A 17,430-nucleotide genomic window follows, 5' to 3' on the forward strand; every position below is an offset into this window, starting at 1 on the left:
GAGGTGGGAGATGCATTGAGATATAAATCTGTCACTTAAGCATGTCTAATTCATACATTAATATAGCTGTATTTCTTTTAACCAGCTATTTGAGGAACCATTTGTTGTAAGAAGGATTGTGAATCAAAAAGTGTTAGATCTTTCATGCCTCATAAATCAAGACACAAGTCGCCAAATATGATTCTGTAAGAGGCCAAGTGCAGAGAGAAGTCTGCCAGTCTGTGCAGATAAGTTATTTGTTAATAAGGGTCTTGGATCTATTCATCTTTTTTTCTAAAATTCTCTCATAGATCTCTCAAACTGAGTGACTTTTTTAGAAAGACAAATGCCAAAAAAAGGACATTATGTTTTATATTAGGCCTGATGAGTAAAGGGGAATTAAGGCTTCATTAGATCTAGGGGCTGCACCTTTAGAAATTAGATGAGCCAGATAGAAGAGTTTCCGAATTACTATGGAGACACGATTGTCAAAAGACCAGGAATTATCAACAAAAGGTTGTCTAGATCCCTTACAACACTGTGTGATTGGAGAGTTGTGTTGTCTATATTGTATGATATGGAAATATTTTGTTTACCAAATGAAATATGTCCTTGCATCAGTTGTTGTCATAGTCTAACCCATGTTGAAGCAATTGTACGTCAACAAAAAATAAAATAACAGCATCCAATTTACAGTTGTCTGCAAACTAAGATACATAGGCCAGAAGTGTGTTGGCTCGAAGGTCTGAGAAATAGATGCCTAATAGTAGAGGGCCCAACACTGATCTCTGTAGTATGCCATTAGTAACATTTTTGCTTTCAGAAGTGGCACCTGCAACTCAACCATATGGGTTCTATCAAACAGTCAGTTAGCCCTGCTCCATATAGCAAATAGCTTTATAATCAGATTTACAAGTCTGTCAGTAATATCTGCATGGGGGAATAGTGTCAAAAGCCTTGGCTGGGAATTATTTCCTCAGATACAATTTCTGCGCTTCAATTGCGCTTCAAGTCTTGTGTGCCAGTCTTCATCGTCTCATCTTATCTTTTAGACCCTGTCCATGAAGATTAATCCTTCCTTTATGAGAAAAGTGCCTGTGGAAAATAGTATTATTAATTCTGTTGACCTTCCAGTTTTCTTTCGTAATTATGCCACCTGTGGTGGATAATACCTAGCAGAGTGAAATTCCACAGGTAGTGAACCCAAGCTAAAGTACATATTAAATTAAAGTCTTAATGAAAATGACTCTGAGATGTAGGACTGCAACTTTTCACCATTTGAAATACCTTTTCTTTGTGGTTGGTTTCTTTTAAATTACACATTTACTCGATCCTCTTGCTTCACGCTGGTACTAATTCACAAATCTGGCATGGTTGATGGTACTTCTTATACTGGATATGTACAGACCACTATATTGCTTCCAATCATTTGATTGTGAAACTTCTTACACTTATATGGGTTTTCATAGCATGAGTATCTGGTTTGTTTATGTAAGGATGAAGTAGTGATGTCATGATGGGGTTCCCCCTTCTCACTAAAGTGTTTCAGTATTTAGTAGTGAATTTGGGCCATCCATTCTTACTGTTGAAGAGGAACAGGCACCGATAATGCAGCATGGGCGTTAATTCTTTGAGGAGGAGTAGTAGATACTAACATTTGCTAGGAGGAAGATCTGGTTAACATACCATCACATCTCAAATGTTGGCATTCAGAAAACAGGCAATGGCCATTTTATAGTTAGCTTTATATTAGGCATGTGCTGTAAGTCATGAAGAGTATTAACCACAGTAGAATTTTTGTAGCAGTTTTTGCATTGTGCTAGCCAGCCCCATTTTTGCAAATGTTGTCCAGTTCCTATCAGGACCTGAATAATTATTTCAACACTGCTACCTTGGATGAGTGACATTCTACAGCAGAAAAAGGTAAAATATGTTAGTAACTTAATACCATAGTTCACTAGAAAAAATAGTTAAGCTTGTTACGTGGAAATGTCAAATTTGTCTGTCATTTGTGCTAAGATACATTCTGTAAGAATGTTTTGTTTTGTTACGAGATTGCAATATTTGCTGCATGATCCTTAACTTGAATATATTTCCATTTTGCTGAGTAGCTTGCATCGGCAAATGATCGGATTCGATCCCTGCATAAAGAGCAAGAGGAGCTAAAGGAAGAAAATATTGCAATTCGTAAAAGCAGTGAAAGGAAGGTGGAGGTAAAGTATTTTCTTTATGGCAGACTTGTAAACAGATGCATTATGTTATTACGCATTTCCTTAAAAAAAAGCAACTGAAAGACTACCTAAAAACAAACTTCTGTTGTTTAGATTTAATTTGATATGCAAAGTATTCATTATACAGCTATGTAGAAGTTATGTTTCTAATTGTTTAAGCAAGCATAACATGTTGTATGTTCCAACTTCATGTACGCAGCCTGCAGATTTCATTGTTTTTGTAGTTAAAATGTGTAAAATTAATTTATTAATATCAGTACTCATCTCTGAAGCTGCATTGTAAATTTCCCTATTATCCTTGCTAAAACCTTGGGGTCCCTGAGAGAAATTGTAATATAGTAAGACTATTATTCATTGCATTTTTACTTCTTTGTTTTGTTCGTGATCAGTGATTCGTTCCATTTTTGTGAATTTGAATATCCCATATTTATACATTAATTACTGAGAACTGAACTAAATGCAGAATAAAACAGTAATCCAGTACACTTAATATAGCAGCTAATATCTTATGAACATTGTATAAAAATAGGAAAATTAAAGAACCGGCAGGCAAAAGTAGCATAAAAACATTTAATACAAAACTTAACTTAAAATGCAAAGAAATAAAAGATGAGGGCTTTCATACCAAACTAGGTACTTCATCAGATCTAATTCAAACCACTCTAGCCATCCTTAAATATATTAATGTTTAAGACCATGTGACCTTAATAATGGCTTAATTGGAATATGATTATTAAGCCCTTTCCCATTAGTTGGTTGTAAAATGGTAATCCATTTTATCTCATAACACTCGGTGTAGGTCTTAACATCTTCCCCTCTCAACCCGGGCTTGAAAATTTCTAATACCATGAATTTAAACCAATGATAAGTTCCTGCACACTTCACATGTTTAAAGAAGGCATTTCTCTCATCACATCTACTGACAGCATATAAATGCTCTCTGATTCTGTCTCTTAGACACTGGTTGGTTTTACCGATGTAGAAGGCTTTACAGATTTCACAGCATGCACAGTACACTAGATTACAACTACTACAGTTAGCATACAGATCAACATTAAAGACACATTTAGTGTCCAGATGCACAAACTGGTCACTAACCGATGTTAAGACCTACACTGAGTGTCTTGAGATAAAATGGATTACCATTTTACAAGCAACTAATGAGAAAGGGCTTGATGATCATATTCCAATTAAGCCATTACCAAGGTCACGTGGTCTTAAACATTAATATATTTAAGGATGGCTAGAGTGGTTTGAATTCGATCTGATGAAGTACCTAGCTTGGTATGAAAGTGCTCATCTTTTATTTCTTTGTATTTTAAGTTAAGTTTTGTATTAAACGTTTTTACGCTACTTTTGCCTGCCAGTTCTTTAAATTTCATATACTTTGCTTCCTTTTTACTGGACGCTCTGTTTTGTTTTAATTACTGTATAAAAATAACCATTTAATCTGTGCAAGTTACATACACTGAAATACAGCTTCATACAGCGACAGCATTTTGAACAGAAGTTAACCTCAACAAAATATGCTTTTTTTTTCTTAATGGCAAAGGTCATAATATTTGACTTTTGATTTTTAGTTTTAAGACGTAAACCAGTAACTAAGTAAACACTGGCCACCTGAGTGCCTTCTCTAATTTAAGTTATTGATGGCTTCTAAAATGGCTACATGCTGAGCAGCAGATTGATTAGAGCTCCCCTAGTGTGAAAACTGAGAAATTGTTAACAAAAGCCAGTGGAAACTACCAATTTGGGTAAAAGTCAGTTGCTAGCTGGTAGTTTCACTGCTTGAATACCACCAAAAGAGAAGTTTGGAGAAGAGAGAGAATCATCCAGAAAGGGAGAGGTGAAAACTCTGGCTTGACAGAAAATTACAGCTGTTCAGCAAAAAGCATTACAAGTTTCAGCTTTACTACAGGAGATGATGTCCAGTAATCTAGAAGAAAAAATGGATCAAATGCACTTGGAGGTGTTTAAAATAAGTGAGACACTGGAGGAATATATAAAGTCAAATGACCAAAGACTGGAAGAAATAGAAGAAGCATTATGTACCTATTCAGATGACATGCTAAAACTGCAGAAATAAGAGACTGAAATAAAGCACAGACTGGATGAACATGAGGCTTCTCTAAGAACTGTTTCATAAAATAATAGAGTTAGATTCTTTGCTATACCAGAATATTTTAAATGAACAGACTGTATTAATTTTACAAACGTACATATAAGCAACCTGGGCAGCCAAGTGCTCCGGACTGTGCTGAATGCTCTGCATTTGGGATCAGTTTACCCCACTGTTCCACAGTTCCTCATTGAACACTGGTGGTTCTGCTTTAATATTTTTGACTGGCTTGTATACCGCAATTAAAGCCAATCGGCATTGTGGTATACAAGCCAATCAAGCATTTGTTCCTGATGCAAAGGGATCCAAATGGGAGGCACAAAATGTAGTCTATTGCATGCCAATACTAGTTTTTGTGCCGATGCAATACTTTCAAAAAGGATATTGCAGGGCGCAGAAAGAATAACATGTTGAGAGTTACGGCTGTTTTTTTCTGATTGTACACTATCCTGTTGTTAGTGAATTGTTTGAATATTCATGTAGTTCATTTGTTATGATCGTGGGTAAGAGGGATGGGGTACAGAGACTAGACAGGGAGGCACCAACTGAACGGGAGTTGCTGTGAAGTGCATTTCATCAGGTTCAGTGATGACTGTACACCACCAGGCCACTAACCTTAGGGCAAAGGGCTGCAATTTGTTTTACCTGATTCGGAAATCGGGGTGGTCATGGTGGTGCTGCTGTTGATGGGAGCTATACTTCTGCCTTGGATGATTTATTTGTTCTTCTCCCAGATTGCACTTGGGGGTTGTGGACTGCTGAACTTGGAGCAGCAGATGCTTTGTTCCCTTACTGGGCTGAATGTGCAGAGTGTAGGACTGATTAAACGTCTCAGGCAGGATTGGAGTTACAGATTTTTGCAGAATGTCCAGATTCTTGCCTTTTGGTCTGTTGCTCATAACATTTGTGGTTTTCTGGCAAATCACTGACTACTAAAAGGCTGACATAGACTTCATATCCTTCAGGAAAATGCATGTTAACAAATTCAGTTATTTAAGCAACTTGCTAAGTTTATAAGAGCAATTCTCTGTACACATTCTCTATTCTGTCAGTGTCTCAAGATAGTAAGTGTCCCTTGATTATTTCTGGATTTGTCCTTGATTCATTGAGAGCTAGGCTGGTCAGTTTTGGAGAAAAGGTGGTGCATTACATTTAATAAATAATTATAGAGTGTTTTTATTTCAGAAAGTGTATATTAATTCATATTCACTTATTCTGTCAGTGTCTCAAGGTAATGGTAACAATATTTTAAACTTTTCTGCTCTAATGTCCCTTATTGAATTTAACTTTTTAGTTGGGAGAAGATATGGAGAGGTTGGAAAAGCAGGTGCTAAAGAGAACTTGAATATTGTTGTGTAATGATTTTCTACTGAGAATATTGCATTTTATCAATGGTTTCTGCTAACTGTTTATTGATGTGCGTCTTATTGAATCTAAACAAATGTACATTATTTGCTAACGTAATACTTTTGGCAAAAAGTCTACCTCAACCAGGCCCCATGGAAATGGTGCGTTTTCACGTAGTGACAAAAAAGGGTGTTCCACACTTTGATTGTTTGCCATACATTGCTAGGGTCTGTGTTCCACATTGGCCTCTTAAGAGGTTGAGACCTATGTAAGCAACTGGCCTGGTGTTCACAGCAGGATTTGTTAATTGAGAGGGCACATCAAATTTATCCTCCAAATTTGGCAATAAGAAAGCCATGGTCTGTATTAGTAAAGATGCAGTCATACCCGCAGAAAGAGCTCCTGACAAAATTTTGGCGAAAGGGTAAAGTATTAAAAATTTAGGACAAAATGATCATTCACTGTACACCAGGTAAAAAAAGAAGCAGGTTTATCCAGGTGATTGGCGCTGTTGAGAGGCATGTGCAAGATTCAAGCTGCGATATCTAGATATCTTCAGAATATCTTTTCCTGAAGATTTAAAGGCATTTTTGGATACAGAGCAGGTTAAGGACGTGGTACAGTGATTTGGGAACTATCTGGAAAACAGAACTTTTGAGTAACTGGATCTTACAGTTCCATTCAGACTGGGAGCATAACATGCGGGGTCCCACAGGTTTCAGTCCTAGGCCCTGTGTTATTCTCAGTGTACATTAATGGTCTACCCTGGGATTGGCCTCATATTATAGGTGCATAGGTATATACTTTACTAACGACCACCAGGGCCTTTATAAGCCTGACCATGTAGCCCAACCCAATTGTGTCTTGTTGTAATGTGTGTCTTAATTGGAGAGGGTGATATGTTTGTTTCGAGATTGCTAAAAACCTCTGTAGGGGGAATGTTAAGGAATTTTACTGATGGTCTATGTCTGTAAGAGACATGGGGCCAGCCGAGGGATAAACTTATGATTGCCCATTCAAGGTTAGTTAGGGAATGTTTACTGTTAGCCTTTGTCTGTAAGAGATATGTGGGTCAGCCCAGGGATAAACGTATTACCCATCCAGTGTTAGGGAATATTTACTGTTGGCCTCTGTCTATAAGAGACATGTGGACCAGTTTGGGGATGAATTTGCAATTTACCATCCAGTGGACAAGATTCCAGAGCATGGGGATCCTTTAAGTCACATATGTCTTCCCAGCATGTCTTTTTATATTGCAAGCAAAGTTCAGATCCAAGGATCAATTTGTGCTGGTGCTGCTTGTCTTGTAGATATACAAAAACTCCATAAAGATGGATCTAAGAATGCTTTGTATACCAAACACAGATCGACTTTAAACCTGTAGGAGACTGAGTATAGAAACAGGGCACTAAGGCGAACTGTCTAGGACAATGTGTTAATACCCTGGATTGTCTTGGTGAGGAACCTCTGTGGGCTTTCCAGCTGTTGCATATGCATAGTCAGGTACATGCTGAAAGGGATATTTTAGTTCATGATGAGTCTGATAAGGGATGAATAGAGTAGTACTTTCACTTCCTTCGACCTGGGTGGAATACCCCTACTTATAAGTTGTGTTGGTCAAAGTCCATGTTACTGTGTACTGTAGTAACTGTGTAATGTATGCAGATAACATTGTCATGACCAGATTCAACCAAAGGTTGTCCATTCTCAGTGAACTTCAAAAGGATCTTGAAGCTGTATGGAACTGGTTTTGTAAAAAATAAGGTGTCCATCAAAATCAAAAAATACAGTAATGCTGTTTGGCACCTCTGGAAAACTAACATCCATTACCGGTCCTCTGGTCAACTCCCTCTTGCTGTTAGTACTCAAAATAGGTAACTTGGAATAATCTTAGACCAAGACTTGTCAATGTACTGACACACTTCTCTACAAAATATTAAATGATAGCTCCTGTCCACCACTTCTCAACAGGCTGCAGTCCAATACTCTTACAAATAAGACTGTATTCCTTATACAGGCCCCTATTCACACTTTGTATGTGTGAAAGATTTTTCTCTAAAATAGTTCCAGCTGTTTCAAAAAGGTTCAGGCCGCGAGACATTTCCCAGCAGTATGTTTGGTTGAGGATATATGCCTGAACTGTTACTCAGCTGGAAAGACCTGTATCTGTCACAGATTCACTGCAGACAGAGAAGCACTCAGTGCCATACCTACTGCTTCAATAACTAAGTGCATGGGGTCAGGGGAAGCAATGTATGTTATGCCTGGGGTACAGTACATGCCTATATAGCTACAGTATGTAGCATGAAGGAAATCCTGCATGCTACTATAGTCACACTTGTGTTCCAGTATGTGTTTTAGTCAATGCTCCTTAGACACTGTAAAGGCGACAGTAGCTCAAACACACAACTAGTAAAGGCACTGCCAATCGTATGTTACGTTTTTACTGCCACTGACATGCCCACTAGGCATTCTGCTTTTAATGCCTGCCATACTGCCTGCTGTGACTATGGACCATGGAGATTATCCCTCCATGTACCTCGTTATTGAAGTCGTGAGGATAGCTCCACATGCTTATTTGTGACCACAGTGAATAATTTGCGACAGCCATATGTCTCTACAGCTGAATTTCAGTTCTGCCATGTGTTTCTGACCAAATACCACCAGATAGGGAAATGTCTCACCACCTAGCAGCCTGGACCCATTTGGAACAATCTTTTAGACTACATTAGGAATATTGAGCAACTATATCCTTTTAGGAAAAATTTCAGAGAATATTTGTTCAAGAAAGTAAATGGAAATGCAATATGGGCTTGGACAATGGCACAGTAATACTTCGGTTCCACTATACTGGTAATCCCATTCCAAAATCCGCAAGTCTAGTCTGTTTGATACTACTTAAGACAATGAATGATGCAGATATAATTATTCCCCCCTTCTGCATAGCCATGCAACATTCATAAGCAGACTCCTAGTCTATTACACCGCAGCATCTTACAGTAATTTGAGCTGTGCAGTATACTTGCATACAATTCTGTATTTATAATGAACTTTAAACCCTCTACATTGTATACCTATTAAAAACGTGCTAATTCTTGTAAATGCTATTTTATGTTTTACTTATTCACGGCCATCCCTTTGTTGTGTTTTGTCCATGCAGTCTTTGTTTTTTTTTGTTTTTGTTTTTTATTCCTTAGTGCATTTCAAACTTGTTATTGTTTTTGCTGTTGTAGCCAGGGTTCGGACTAAAAAGGGTACGTGGACCAGTTCATTTATCTGGTTAACAAAGTATAAAGAAAGCACCACAAAAAATGCTGGTCCTGGTGACATCATCACTTTATTGAGGTCTTTCATTCCAAACTATAAGAAGAATGGAACTTCATCAGAACTAAATTCATAATGTTCAAACATACAAAATATCATAAGTCAGATGACTTGAATAACCTAAAAAATCTTTGTTAAAATATTGTTGTAAAAATGTAAAAATAAGTACTAAAATATTACATAATAACAATACGTACTTTTATAACCTAGCATTCTTTGGTTGTAATATTCTAGCAATTGAAACTTTTTGATTGATTCCTAGAGTTTGCTCAGTGTCCAAGAAGAGTTGCCAGTACAACTCCCTTGTTTCCAAATAGGTGTTCCAGTTACCCCCCCCCCCAGTTACGATAAAATACCGTATCCAAACTAAAAAAACAAAACTTCTTAAAAAGTAGGCAATTAATTGAATGTTTATATAATGCATTTGTCCTTTTTTAATAGCATTACAGGTGTTAATAAATTCTAAGTGTTTCTTGAGTTTTTCCAATATAGAACACAGAACAAGATATGCAATATGCAGTGCAAACAACACTCTTTGTACTGCAGTCAAACTTTCTGTTTGGTTGTAGTTTCTTAAAATAATTTGTAATAGTTATGTATTCTGTTTCCTAGATAAAACTGCACTGATTACAATATCCACAATGAAAAGTGCTCTTTTTAAAAAGATACTGTCATTTTTTCTCCGTCTCAAGGTACTGTTTTATATTCTTATTTTTTATTTATTTATTTTTTAATAAATGAACTTTGACTGTCCCAGCTTTGTCACCAGACCTAAAGAGCCAAACACTCCAGTCTAATGTTCATTCATTACACCTCTAATATCTCTCATCTTGTTGTTGTACCTTAAAATCATTGCTGAAAAGTCATAGTCATCTTTAACTTTAACCGTGTGTACAAGTGAGAACCAAATCAAAGGTTGATATTTTATCCATCTGTGTTTCTTTATTTCATCCCCTTATCTTGTTCAGTAATAATTCTTCAGGGTATGTTATGTTTTTAAACATATCTTTTAATATGCTTAATTCATGAATAAACTGTTTGTTGTCAGACACCAGACGAGAAAGTCTAACCATCTAACCTATTACTATTTATTTTTGTCAAATGGGGTCACAGCTGTTTTAGTGCAATATACTGTTTTACAGTGTGTAGTTTTCCTAAAAATGTTAGACTCCAGTGTACCCAAAACTCTATTTTTGTAGACTGTAACATCAAGGGAATTTATCATTTCTTCACTGCACTCTTGGGTGAATCATAAAAAGTGGTAGTAGTTTAATGCATTCTAAAAACTCATTTAACTTATCTAAGCACCTGTCCATAAAATGAACACACTCTTTCAACTTTGGTTTATATGGAGTATTCCTTTTTACTGGTATCTTAATTATTACCAGTCTCCATAGGAAATCCTGACACTCTTCTCTCTTGGTATTCCACTTTTTCCTGACTTTAATCACTTCTTCTGCTGACTTTTCCCATGTATTCACATAATATTGTTTCATCACAATATTATACCACATCCTTTTATCTTTTTCTATGTTGTCATTTCTTACTTTCCACGTTAGTATTTTTTCTTAATTTTTTTTTTAAATTGTCATTTACATATTCTTTTTTTTTATTCTCATCATCTACCAAAACTTTTTGTACTTGTATTTAAATATTCTCACTTAATTTCTCATTCTTTTCCTTTACCCACTTTTAATACTGTCTACAAGTTTAAGAAGCAGTATATACAACTGGATTTGTTAACCCCAATTCTTCACTCATATACAGCACATCTCTTTTCAGTGGGTTTAATCTTGAAACCCATATGAAAAAAAAAACACAAGTTGCACAGTTTCCTTTTCATATTTGTGTGGGATTATACAAACATTTGACAAATATGCTATTTTCCGTTAATACAGAATTTACTAGGTAAATATTTTTCCTGAATACTAATCTATGCATCTTCCACATAAGACCTATTTCTTTTATCAAACTCTCCCATTGCATCATAACTACATAATTTTTCCAAAATTCTATCCCTAGCAAAGACATTTCATTCATTGAAAAATACCCCCCCCCCCCAATTTTCACCACATCACCTAAACACTTACTTTTATCTTTATTCAAGGTCATTCCCATTTCCTTTAAGTATCCATTCAGACAAACACATACTTCACTCATAAACATTTTGTTCTTAGAAACTATATATCCTGTATGGTGTGTATGTATATGTCAGAACTACTGGAATCATCATCTTCTTTTGCTTTACATATCTAGCATCTTTCGTTTTTTAAGCTACTCCAGTCACTATCACATTCATTACCAGTGCAAGCAGTAGTCCATTTATGGGACATCCTTGTCTTATACCACACTTCATACATATTTTTTTACTCAGCCACTCTCACTACCACTCACACTCTCTATTATTTCAATATGCCAATATACACACCCTCCTAATTATGTTACCCATTCCTTAATTCTCCATAACATTTCACAAAGCATCATGTCCTACTGTATCAAATGCTTTACTAATGTCACCTAAAATAAGTTTCACATCCTTCCTTTTACTTGTAATATTGTCCACAATTGTGTCTCTCAATGAATAAACAATTCTTGACATCCCTTCCCTTTTGTACTCTATATACTTTCTTCCCTCTACATAACTCTTCACAAAAACCCTTCCTTCAACCATTAATTCAGTACATTTACAAAATTATCTCTTTGCCAATCCACTAATTTCTTGTACATTCCATACTCTATACCATCTGGACCTGATGCTGAATCCAGTTCACTAATAGTAATTTTTTTTTCAAATTCTTCCTTAAGTTGTTCTGGAAAAGTTTTACTTTCCATTCTGTCTTATCTTCCTTCCCTTTACTCTTATTTTCCACATTCTATACTACAATACTCATAATTTGCTCTTGTATTCTTTTCCCCCTCTCCTTATACATTTTTTCATTTCCCTTATTATACTAATATTCTTCATTATTGTTGTACAGAAATCTGCAGATGCTGCCTCCCTTCTCGCTTGTAAATAATACCTCTGCCTAAACAGTAATGCCTTATTTTTTTCAATTTCTTTTATATATTTCATTTTCTTTGTCATAATACTCTGTTGTATTATTCTGTAAATTCTCTGATACATTTCTATACATTTTCCATACTTCACTTTCTCTTCCTTTCTTACATCATCCTGCCATTGGAAAAAAAAACACTTTTTATACTTTGTAAATTCAGTCCACCATTCAGACCAGTTTTTGTAGAAGTCCTTTATGGTTATATGATCCTTCCATAACTGCAATACTCTCTACTCTCCAGTAGCATCCCATAGTGTCTCATTTATTCTTTGTATTCCCTTTCCTATTTTAATACAGTCCTTTTCTTCCATCACCTCCAACCATATTGCTAAATGGTCTGAAAAAACATCACAACTGTGTCACCATCTGTTGCCCCCAAACCTTCTGATAATACAAAATCATCAATTTCAGGTCCAAGTACTCCCCTTTTGTAAGTTTATTGAGTTTTGTTCCACACAGATAATTTACTGCATTTTATCATTTCCTGTATTTTTTTTTACATCTTTCCTTTTCTTTTTACATTTTCCTCTTAAAGCATACTTAAATTTCCCATTGGTTATAATTTTCATGTTAACCAACCTATTGTCTAATACGTGATTAAACTGATTCTATGAACATTTTTGTCTACACCTAACTTCCACAACAGTTGACCTTCCCATCCTTACCAGTGTTACATCTAGTATTTTCACTGTTTTTTGCACAACACAGCCATTACAGAGCAACTTTCACTTCCTAAGTCCCATATTGCATTTCCACCCCACATTGTTTCTATTTGCAGTCTTTCTTCATTTATCGGAAATCTTACATCCTCTAACAGAATAATATTCGCATCACATTTAGCACCCCTTTTTAGTATCCCTATCTTTTTTACAGTGTAGTACTGTTCACATTTACTGAAAGTACTCTAAAATTGTTGTTTTTTCCTTCTTTTTAAGTTTAGGGGAGATACTTTTAAAATTTCATTTTCTTATATTTTACTCTTTCCCCAATTTATTATTGTTTCCTGTTTTTTGTATAAATAACCCTTAATCATCAGAATGAGATTTTTCACTGGCTAGAACTTCCAAAAATATTAGTGTGTCCCTTCTCCTGATCTCTCTTCCTGCATGCACGCTCTCTCCGTATTTTCTCCTCCATATTTTTTCTTTATGTACAGTTTCTTCTTCACCTATATCACCCTCTCCCCCAGCTTCTTATTGTCCTTCCTTGTGTATGTTTTCTTCCCTTTCCCTTGTTTTTCATGATTTACTGTTTGCTCTTGACAGTTCATCCAAAATTGTCCTGCATTTAGACACACAACTTCTTGCTGTATGTCCTTTCTTACCACACTGATTACATTGTACCTTGTCACAATCATGAATTAAATGGGAAAAGCCAGTATATCTCAGTATCGCTCCATGACCAGCCACAAAAATATCTGGCAAATGTTTCATCATGTTTTTTTTTCACATTTCAAAATAACTTCCACCCTCCACTCCATAAGTTTCACTCATGCCTACCTTTCTCAATATTATTAACAATTTCACAGAGACCCTGCATACATTTTTTACATTGTCTTCTTCCAGTTCATTGGTTCTAAACTGAAAATTAACATTTTTTTTTTTAACATTTGTTACTATTAGAAAACATTGTTTCACGGCTAAGGTTTTTTTATTGCACAGTTCCAGAAATTTCATCAGTTTCAAATGTTGTCACAAAATGTTTCTGTCCCAGTATATATATAAAAGATCACATTTCTGGAGCTTTAAAACCAAGAAAAGTTACCAAATTGTCCTATACATAGCATTTATCTATTACAGTGTCATTTTTTGTTATTCTCACAGTTGGTCTGTTCTTCTTTTTAAAAACAGTGCTACTTACGGTTTGTTGCTTCTTCCCTTTTTTGCATGCTGCCACTACTGCACAAGTTGTAGTTACTGCATTATCTTCTTCCACAAAGCCAGACACCTTAGTTTGTTGCTGCTTTCCTCTTTTACTTTCTGTTACTGCTACATAAGTTTTAACTGCTGCATTCTCTGCTACTATATCCCCTGCTTCCTTTTCCTCAATACCATCCTCAGCATTTCCAAAAACGTTATATGCTATCTCACCTCATCAAACAGCAGAACTGTCACCTGGATCATCTTACTCAATTATTTTTAACAGAACAATATCTGCAAGCCCTCCTGGTGGTTATTTTGTCTGTACCACTTCAACAGACTTGCTTACTTCCTTCTTCATGAAGACAGCTAAACACTGCTCATTTGTAATATTGACCACACAGGAGTCTTTATTTATATTCCGAAGCTCCATATTGAACAACTTTCTCCAAATTTTGTTTTTCCACCTCCATGCTTTCCATAGCTTTTCTCTCTCCTACATGCTGTTACTTCACTTAGACCTCTTCCTTGCAGCTGTAGGAGGCCTCCAGTGCCATCTAGCAGCTGCAAAGAGTAGGGGGAAGTCCCCTGATATCCTGACCAAATTCTTACTTAGCAGTACAACTACCACCTTGGGGCTCCCCTGAAAAGAGGCTAGTAGCCTAGTAAAACTAACCTTTTCAACAAAGGATGAATAAATAAAAATAAACTGTGGTTCAACAAGAAGTGGTTGAAAAAGACTGAACGTTTATAGCCTTGTGTTAAACTGGAGATAGAACTGTAAAGCTTATGAGGAAAAAGTGAAAATAAGAAAATGAAAATTTTAAATATTTCCCCTGAACTTAAAAAGTAGGAAAAGCTACAACTTTAGAGTATTTTCAGTAAATGGGAACAGTATTAACACTGTAAGAAGGATATGGATACTGGAATGGAGTACTGAATGTGATGTCGATTTTATCACGTCAAAGAATGTAAGATTCCCGATGAAGAAAGACTGCAAACATTAGTGTCTGGAGGGACACTGAAGATACTGGAGTTATAAAAACTGCAAGTTAAAAAGATTATGTTCTTATTAATCTCTGTATAAACAGGTCATGATGTAAATTGTGTATTATGTTGTAAAATAGTTCTATGTCGCATGCGGTCCGGGGTATTTTAAAATGTGAGTTCAATGGAGTTTTATCAAAGACCGTGCTACATGCCAGTGATATTAATGTAAGAAAAAAAACTTTTTTTTTTCTTAATTGTAATGTGTGCAGACTTTACTCTGGAGCAACTCTGGAGCAGGCTAAGAAAGGCTGGAAAAAATGTTAAATTTAATGTAACATTGTGATCATAGGCTGCCATGGGATGTAAAAGCATGCTGATCAAATAATGGGCAGAATGAAAAGATAACAATTTCCTTTTTTATAGAAGTATATGTTTAGACTAATTGACTTCAGCATCATCCCCCTTTTTCCTATTTTGTACATGAGGCTGGGGTGTCATATCAGTAATGACCATCATCTAGCGCCATTGTTCACACCTCCATGTATGTCCTTAGTTTAAGATGTAGACAAGAGAGTTTAAGCTGTAGGCAAGTGGGCTTGGAAGATTAGAAAAAACAATGACAGCTATCAAAACGGTAACTCTTGCGTTTGCAAAATAATATGGTTATTTATTCATTATCATCTGTTTTTAGATTAAGATGAGGAACAAATGGGTGCAAGCAGTTAATCAAGAGAGGTCTGATCAAGGCATACTGAGTGAAATCTGCATGTTTAGACTAATTGACTTAAGCATCAACTCCCTTTTTCCTATTTTGTACATGAGGCCAGGGTGTCATATCAGTAATGACCATCATCTAGAGCCATTGTTCACACCTCCATGTATGTCCTTAGTTTAAGATGTAGACAAGAGAGTTTAAGCTGTAGGCAAGTGGGCTTGGAAGATTAGAAAAAATGATGATGGCTATCAAAACTGTAACTCTTGCATTTGCAAAATAATATGGTTATGTATTCATTATCACCTGTTTTTAGATTAAGATGAGGAACAAATGGGTGCAAGCAGTTAATCAAGAGAGGTCTGATCAAGGCATACCGAGTGAAATCTGCAAGGGTTCTTTATTTCTATTTGCAAAGTTAGTATTTGCCTTTTTTTACTTTAGCAAATGCTTTTAGAGATGATGAGCCCACAGGTGCAAGCAATTAATTATGAAAAGTCTGGTTCTCTGAATAAAGTCTACAAGCTACAGTATAATTAAGTTGTAAAATGAACTTGGCAGTCAGTTCAGTGAAAACAAATGAGGTCTGAAACTGTGGGAAGTGAATTGTTAATGTTGCCTGCTCAGCAGCCTTAACACTTCTAATTCATTAGATATAACACTGCACAATTTAGTTTATTAGTGAAGAGTAGCCAATGCACTTTTTTATGTAAAGCTAAAAGTGTACTGAAAGCATGCAAATTGTTTTTCACATTTGAGAGGGGAATAGAAATAAGTTAAGAAAAGATAGCAATCGGTGTATTTCGGAACACAGGCTGTAACATGCACTTTGACACAGTTAATATTAACTTTAAAATAGGTAATGCCTGTGGGTGCATCCATTGATTTTGGGTCAGCTGTTCAAATTTGGAAGGATAAACTTCCTTTTTTGAAACTGTATATAGCCCTGTGTGTGTTGTCAGATAAAATATGTTGGGTGTTAAAACTGTATTTAGCTTTTTGTTTTGTGAGTGTTTTTTTCAATAAAGAGAAAAATCATGGAAAATATGACATGACTCCAAATAGAGATGAAAAGGAGCAACTACACATAAGATCAGCCTTCCATTTGTGTGTGCGTGTAAGCTGCAGATTGGAAATACATATTCAAAAGGATGTTCATGTATAATTTGTAGGAGGAATTGCTTTTTATCAAAATGCTGGTTTATCAGTATTAAAAATACATAAAACTAGCCCAACATGGCAAAATAAAGGACCATGAAACTTTAATAAAATAACAATAAAATACAGTAAGCGCTTTCAAGCCACAAGGCACTTCTTCAGACCATAACCGATGTGCTGTTAAACCATACAAATTCAGATGTCAATTAAATTAATAATTTAAGGCATGTAATTTCAGTGCCAGTTTTAAAGAGACATTATCATTAAGCCAGATCCCCCTACTAGCTCGCAATTCTAATATCCGTCTCAGTTCAGCACAGTCTTATTAACATGATCACCCCCTCTCAAATGAAAATTCAACATTTCCAAAGTGTACTTCACTAAAAGTACTAACATATTTAGCTGACACATTAGATAACTTCAACCTTCTTATATCAAGTACATGCTCAAGAATTTATCTCAAAGTACAATTTGTCTTCCCTATATAAAAACATGAGCATACACAACATTATGCCAAATGTACTAAATCAGTAGTCTTGCAATCACCATAAAAATTCAGTTTTCACAGTATGACCAGAATCAGGTTGTAAATTCAGAGACAGACCATACATATTTACAAGCACTACAAGAATTACAAGGAAACGTCCCAACACAC

General features: G+C 35.7%; 1 protein-coding gene across 1 annotated transcript in view; it reads left to right on the plus strand.

Annotated features, from left to right (window-relative positions):
* Positions 1-17,430, plus strand: part of RUFY1 (RUN and FYVE domain containing 1) — a 2,127,773-nt gene that overhangs the window by 1,167,186 nt on the left and 943,157 nt on the right. Inside the window, exon 9 of the mRNA XM_044069383.1 lies at positions 2,091-2,192. Coding sequence (XP_043925318.1) covers positions 2,091-2,192 — 102 coding nt within the window. The remainder of the gene's footprint in view (positions 1-2,090; positions 2,193-17,430) is intronic.

This window comes from Protopterus annectens, chromosome 4.part0, assembly GCF_019279795.1.
Source record: "Protopterus annectens isolate FY-2018-M chromosome 4.part0, PAN1.0, whole genome shotgun sequence".
NCBI classification, from domain to species: Eukaryota; Metazoa; Chordata; order Ceratodontiformes; family Protopteridae; genus Protopterus; species Protopterus annectens.